This window comes from Branchiostoma belcheri, unplaced genomic scaffold, assembly GCF_001625305.1.
Source record: "Branchiostoma belcheri isolate BF01 breed outbred unplaced genomic scaffold, Haploidv18h27 scaffold153, whole genome shotgun sequence".
NCBI lineage: Eukaryota > Metazoa > Chordata > Leptocardii > Amphioxiformes > Branchiostomatidae > Branchiostoma > Branchiostoma belcheri.
In genome coordinates this window covers 70,344-77,975 of record NW_017802969.1, presented here as the reverse complement: position 1 = coordinate 77,975, position 7,632 = coordinate 70,344, and the positions used below count along the sequence as shown (strand labels likewise).

Sequence of the window (7,632 nt, the reverse complement as noted above, 5' to 3'; positions counted from 1 at the left end):
AAGACGTGGTGACGGCACACTCAAGTTTTTTCAACTTACATTAATGCCGCCACCAACACGGGACAATACAATACTCATTTTCACCTGAGCGAAGTGAGGAAAGTCGTGTAAAGTGCCTTTCCAAGGGCACAAGATCGGGGGGCATGTCAGGACTCGAACCCGGGACCTCTTGGTTCCGAGTCGAGCACTCTGCCGGTATGCTAGACGAGCCCAATTTCCAAGTTGATTCACTAAGTTGATTTCTAGGTTTATTCCAATGTTTGTACATGTATATCAAATGGATATGTAATGCATCAGTATTTTAGGAGCAGTTGAGTGAGTTTCCCAAGGGTATGCTAAGGATTCGAACCTAGAACCTTTAGATTCCACCTAGGGCATGATAAGGATTCGAACCCAAAACCTTTAGATTAGAGTCAACAACCCATACCATCTTGCCACCCATGGGCCATGTGGGTTCCTGGTGCTTGAGAAAAACCGGCACAGAAAATGATTATTTTGTGCTTGTGGCAAACATTTTCTTAGGGCAATGTTTCATGCAATCAACGAGTTGATAACCAAAGACATTTTCCAATCTACAGTCAAAGCAGACTGTGGAGAAAATCTCAGCAACTGGTTTCTCTGGATGCTGCACTTCTGCTGAGACTTCCATGACTGCAGGTGCACCCACACCGCCGGCAAGAACCCAAAGCTCACAAGGTATTACTATCTTATTGCTATTTACCAGATCGCCTGTGTTGAAAGTTACATGTTTAAGGTTAAAACTTTTGGTCCAACACAAAGACATTCCCTCACCTTGAGCTTTTGACCAGTCACTCTGGTCTTCCTCATCAGTAGATTATCAGATACCTTTGACCCAGTGTTGACCTCACACTTCAAAGAAGCCACGTGACAAGCCTCACTGGGTCAGTCTACTGAGGAAGACCGGAGCGACTGGTCGAAAGCTCTAGGTGAGAGAGCGTCTTTGTGTTGGATCAAAAGTTTTAATTTAGAATAGCTGACTATAGCACCTTTTCGACATGTCAACCCTGTGACCAGACTGTAAGATTTGAACCACTCACAGCGGGAAGAACCAATGCTCTTTTCGATAAATGTGGCTATATTGTGTTGATAATAAGTGTTCCGAAATGTGAATACTTAAGGTACGATTTTTATTTCTTATTGCAGAAATCGCTGGCAGAAAGTTGGAGATCACCATTGGTACATGTAAGCGCGGAAACAAACCCGGGGAATTTAGGAATAACTACGGAGTTGCCGTGTCTGCTGACAATGAAATATTTGTGACTGACTACTTCAACAACCGAGTCCAAGTCTTCAGCTTAAACGGGACCTATCTCCGCCTCTTTCCAACAGTCGTGCCGGGTGAGTCTAGCAGACTGCGAATGTACACTTCTAGTGTTGCTTCTGACGTGAACCCTGAATATCTATGGGTTCTGGGGATTCCTACACCCGCTCAAGATAACGCGCATGTCGTACTGTACAGTAGGAACGGCCGGCCCAGAAAGAAGTTCGACGTACGCTTCGTGGACCGAAATCAGCATCAATATCCCGTCATTGCCATGGACACGCGCAACAATAAAGTTATCGTGATGGACAGAGATACAATAAGGTTGTTTCATCCAAACGGGACTCTCTATCGGAGTATACTCTATCGGAGTATAAACACTAAAGCACCAATTACTATGGGTGTCACTTCGGACAGGGAGGGAAATATTCTACTTACTGATGGGTTTAAAATCATCATGGTGTACAATACATCCGGGGAAGAGATATTTCAATTTGGAACTTTTGGAAGAAACATGGGTCAACTGAATATCCCCATTGGTATTTGTTTGGGTGCCTCTGGTCGCATCATCGTGGCTAACAGTGGTAACAACCGGGTAGACATGTTTGGGCGCTCGAGAGAGTTTGTCCGCACTATCGGGAACGTTACCGAACCTCCGTGGGGTATCACAATAGGACCGGATGGGGATGTGGTTGTGACTAGTCCACGTTGCCGTAGGGGTGGCCCAAATGTCTCTATTTTTCCAGGCCACATGGTGTTCCTTTAACCCTAAACAGTACACCTGGTGTCCGCGCGGACCCCAGCACTATATATTCTGTAATATCTTTTTTGTTTCTAAAGATTTTTTTCTGAAATTTTAGGTAATTGTCACCCACAAAGTTGTCTCTCAATACAATGCAGAAAACTCCGTTTCTACCATTTATTTAAAAAATTATATCTGATTTTCTTTTGGGGTCCGCGCGGACCCCAGCCGGCTTTCGATTATAATGGATACACTGGCGTTCTTATACAATATCTTATTTCCGTTTTTATATGTTTTTATGCACTCATCGTATGTCTACCAAGTTTTCAGAGAATGGTGTAGTAATAGAATTAAATTTTAATAACTTTGGTGTAATTATGACGTCATATGACGTCAGAGCTAATAATATAGTCCGCCATATTGGATTTTGAACAATGACGTCATCAAATTAGCATATTCTATGCATATTAAATGATTTAACTTATATTTAATTATGTAAGATGTTATCAATGTTGGAAAAGAAGTGTAATTTAATATAAAACTCAGAAAATTTTTATGTTTAAACCAAAATTACTTCTATTTAAAAAAAAATGCCTGCTAGAAACCCGTTGCCATGGCAACACAAAAAAACATCAACTTACTAGTATTAAACTGATATGAACTTTTTTCCAGAGACATTTTAGGAAAGGTCTCCAAATTTGATACTTCTAGCACAAGCCGTTTAGCAGCTATCTGAGATCAAAGTTGGGCCTCAAAAGCCCCTTCAGTCTGAAATGGGTTTAAAAATCGGGTATTTCTTCTTGTTTTCTTTTCTTCACCAAAAAATAGAAAAAGTTCAAAATGTATGATTTTTGTATGTAATGTGGACACAGAGGTTCCCACATCAGTTTGCAAAACAATTGAGCTGGTAGTATGTTGATAATTTCTAAAAATTAGCAAAAAACTGTTCTGGGGTCCGCGCGGACCCCAGGTGTACAGATTAATCAGTCCGGGAAGGTGTTCTGTTGAGGGTTAAAGCTGCATTGCGTAACATTACGATGATACAAATTGTAGCTGCATTGCGTAACATTACGATGATACAAATTGTAGATTTTCTGGTCATTTCTTTACAAATTAGGTTGAATCAAGCCTATCCAATCGCAAATAAGTGCCAATCAGGAAGTGGAGGGGCCAAAATATGACATCTTAACTCAAGAGTGTTTAGAATTTGAAAATACAGCTGTCGGTCATTTTTGTTTACATTCTGTTTTGTGGTGGCGCACAGTCTACCAGCTCTTAAATGACAATCGTGTACATCATACATGTACAGCCTACCAATTCCCAAGTCTACGCCCACGTCTACATAAGAATAACTTGGGCAAGTCCACATACTTTCTGCCAGGGGAGGGTCAACTTAACGCCACGAGGAAGTCTAAATCCATGGCCAGATTTCTTGAATTCTTTAAAAAGAAATCACTTCTTAAAATGATCCCTTTTTCATTCAATTCCTATAACATATTGCCGTCGCAATTTGACCAACAGAATGTGCCCATTATCCCATAGAGTAGAATGTTAAGAACCTTGATATGTTTATTCAATGTATGGTCGCCCACACACATATCAGCTGCCGGTATTGAGAAAGAATATAATTGTGACGCTGAGGTCAGTTTTATCCTGCAAACCGTCTACAGAAGTCTCCTCGTGAGTACAAAATGTCTTAATCCTTGTTCTTCACATCATAACAGAAATGTATTATGCACATGTGACGGTCTTACACCACAGAGCACTTAGAGATAGTGATTGTCATAATTTTGAGGAATTTCTTTTTTAACTATCTGCAGTAGAACATTGTTGAGTATGTACGATGTAGATTTTGTTTTACTTTTCTTGAAGGGAACCTAATATTGTACCTAATTTTGAAGATTTTCCTTTTTTTTAACAATCTGCAGTAGAACATTGTTGAGTATGTACCAGGTAGATTCTGTTCTACGTTTCTTGAACTGCACATATTGAACTGCACATATTGTACAGAATAAGTAGCTTTATCTTTTGTAATACCAGAAACAAATGATCAAACTATGCTCAACAAGGCAATGTTCAATAAGTAACTGTTTAGACAACCCTATATTTCCACCAGTAAGACAAAACTGACCATTTATGACATCATATTAGTCAAGAAACATGTAGCATAGCATATCATATGTGGTGAATTGGCAAAACATCTTTAAGTCACACCAACATGTCAGCTACAACCCCAGTTTTGACGAAGCACATGTACTTACTTTTAATCTTAGCGCTGACATGATTTGTCTGGTTTCAGAAGATGACTCGTGGGCTGCTTCATCTGCATAGAAATGATTTTGTCTGCACGTTACAAATGTTAAGGTTTTGGTTCAGTAGCCACATGTACAGTCAGGCAGGATTCAGTATAAAGATTGTTTGTTAAGCTCCTAAAAACTTACTTACTAGTAACTACTAAGTAATCAAATAACTAATTACTAATAAATTAATTATAGTAACATGCAAGCCATGGATCCAAACCCGATGTACACACATAACACAACGAACACTTATCCGATGCACGCCGTGAACGACGTTAACCCCAGTCCGATGTACCGGCAAAGCAACACGGAGTCAATCGACCCAAACAAGGGCACTGGCTTGCCCTGCAACCAATCACCAACTGATACACATCAGCAAGGTGACGAAGCCGCCTTCGGGCCATCTGACAACGATGGCAACCCCTGTCTTCAGCCGTATGCTGTAACCCTCCAGCAAGATGTCCAGGCAGCCTCAATCGTAATGCCAGAATACAATGAGGACAATCCCTGCAGCAAACCTGATGCAGTTAAACACGGAGAAGAGGAGGGGCCCTCCCTCGGTCCGGTCGACTGTGACAACAGCCAGAAAGATGACGATAGTGGCATTACCCTACAGACAACGCGTGGTGCTGCGTCTAAAAACAGACATACAGCCAGTATCACATCTGATGATGAGGATATTCAACCGTACGCTGCCGCATACATGTACGAGTGCGACATGTACGAGTGCGACAAAACTTCAAGGGACGCTAAAACAAGCCTGTCCCAGAATCAGAATCAACCAAAGGCGGCTTCAAACAGCATCAATGATGTCTCGACCAGCCCGTCGAGCAATGATGTCCTGCATGCACTCGATCCGAATCCGATGTACGCTGCCGCAGACATGTGCCAGGGTGACGTGGGGCGGAACACAACTTCAGGAGACACTCAAGCAAGCCTGTCCTCCCAGAATCAACCAGCGGCGGCTTCTAACAGCATCAATGACGCCAATGATGTCCTGCATGCACTCAATCCAAATCCGATGTACGTGCCAAACGTCCAGCATCCTACAACATGTGGTATGTAAAAAAAAAAACTTACTAAACTTCATAAACTTATTTATTAGCCTCTGTAGCAGCCTCTGGAGTTCATGGGCGGGGGGGGGGAGTTTGTAATTTTTTGTTGTTTCTCTGGCATATCACTCTGGCATACATGTTGCAAAAATATAATAAACCATGTATTTACGTCGATGAAGATTAGACATCCAGGTAATACGATACGCCAAAAAGCAGTTACTCAAGCAACTGGATATGATTTTGAAAACGTCAGACGTTTCAGCTAGTATCCACTAGCTTTCGTCAGTGACTGAGAGACCAGAGGGGAAAACAGGTTTATAAGCACAACCTATTGATTGATATGCAAATAAAGTGAAGACAAACTTTTGGAAATCGAAAAAGGAACAAAAGTCAGACAAGTCAAGACAAGATGATGCAAATTAGTCTGAAAGCTCCTGTTATACAGAACAGGAGCTTAAGTGTTGTCTGTTCTCGGGTCTGGGAGTGCCAAGTCCCAAGTACCGGAAAGATCGACCCGTAGCCCCCCTTCCCTGTTGAGGGTGGGGTTGTACATTCTTTCATATATTGCCTCTTTAACACCCCGTTCCCACCAGCGTGTTTCGCGGTCTAAGATATCCGTGGACTCGAGTTTGAAAGAGTGACCCTGGTTGTGTTGTAGGTGGTGGAAAATAGCCGAGGAGTAGCCGTTGGCACTAGGTCGGCAATGTTCTTTGTATCTTACTTTGAGCGGTCGACTTGTCTCTCCGATGTAGGTGTTGTTACAATTGGGCTCCTCACATTTGAGTCTGTAAATAACATTCGCCTTGGTACCTTTGTGAGGTCGGTCCTTAGGGTGTACCAGTCTTTGTCTGAGGGTTGAGTGAGGTTTGAAATTAGTGGCTATGTTGAAGTTTGGAAGATCCGTCGGAGTTTCTCAGATACTCCTTGGACATACGGAATAGTGATGTTGGCCTTGTTTTTGTTGGTCAATGGTTTGCACTTCTGGGTTTTCTTAGACTGATCTGAAGGTTTGAGAGCTTTGTTGAAAGTCCAGTTTTGGTAGCCACATTTAGCCAGGGCACCTCGGAGGTGTCTATGCTCGTCCGTTTTGGCTTGGTCTGAAGTGATAATGTTGTCTGCACGATGGAAGAGAGTTTTGATCACTGCTAGTTTGTGTTCCAAGGGGTGGTGGGAATCAAAGGCCAGGTACTGATCAGTGTGGGTTGGTTTCCTGTACACTTCGAAACGAAGGTTACCATCTTCCTCTACGATAGTTTTGGTGTCTAGGAAGGGGAGCATGTTGTCATGGCTTGGCTCCTGTGTGAACTTGATGTTGTCATCTATCTGGTTGATGTGGTCAAAGAAATCAGCAGCTACCCTCTTTTTCAATCTGCACCAAGTGTCATCTACATATCGAAACCAGTTGGCCGGGGGAGTGTCATTGAAAGTGCTGAGGGCTTTGTTTTCAAACTTCTCCATGTACAGGTTTACAACAATTGGTGAAACTGGTGATCCCATAGCACAGCCGTGCATTTGTTGGTAGAACTGTCCTTTGTAGGTAAAGTATGTGCATCCTAAGCAGAGTTCTAGTAGCTCACAAACTTGGTCAACGGATAGGTTGGTTCTATCTGCAAGTGTATCGTCGGCTTCCAAGGCTTCCCTGACTACTGACACTGCTTCCTTAGGTGGTATGGAGGTGAAAAGTGAGCACACGTCATACGAAGTGATGGTCTCATCATCCTCTACATGAATGTCTTTGATTTTGTTGACAAAGTCGGCACTATTCTGTACATGGTGCTGAGATTTCCCCACTAGTGGTCCCAAAATCTTGGCTAGAAAACCTGCTAACTCATAGGTGACAGAGCCTATACTGGAGACTATGGGTCGTAGAGGGACACTTTGTGGATTTTGGGAAGGCCGTAGAAAGCAGGGGGTTGTTCCGTTGTGGGATTGAGTTTTAGGTAGGTGGGGCGATCCAGAACTCCCTTGTCTGCAGGAAGAATCAATATGTCTTGATTGGTGGCCAAATCTTTGAGAGCGGTACGTTCTTCCCGTGTGATGTTACTAGCAGGGGGTTTGGAGACTTTCAGGGTGATAGCTACTTTGGTGCGCAAGGCTTCAGCTTGTCTCTGTGGTAAACGTGCCCGATGAATTGCTGACTCGGGTTTCTGTGACAATGTCAATGCTGGGAATCTTGTTGGGCGATACTGCAAAATTTAGACCTTTAGAAAGCAGTGATTTCTCTGGTTCTGTGAGAGTATGGCTACTTAGGTT

The 7,632-nt window shown here is 42.7% G+C and overlaps 1 protein-coding gene across 1 annotated transcript in view; it reads left to right on the top strand.

Moving 5' to 3' along the window:
• The first annotated feature begins 4,580 nt into the window (after positions 1–4,580).
• Positions 4,581–7,632, top strand: part of LOC109465570 — a 6,445-nt gene continuing 3,393 nt past the window's right edge. Inside the window, exon 1 of the mRNA XM_019762928.1 lies at positions 4,581–5,382. Within this exon, the coding sequence (XP_019618487.1) occupies positions 4,581–5,382 (802 nt within the window). The remainder of the gene's footprint in view (positions 5,383–7,632) is intronic.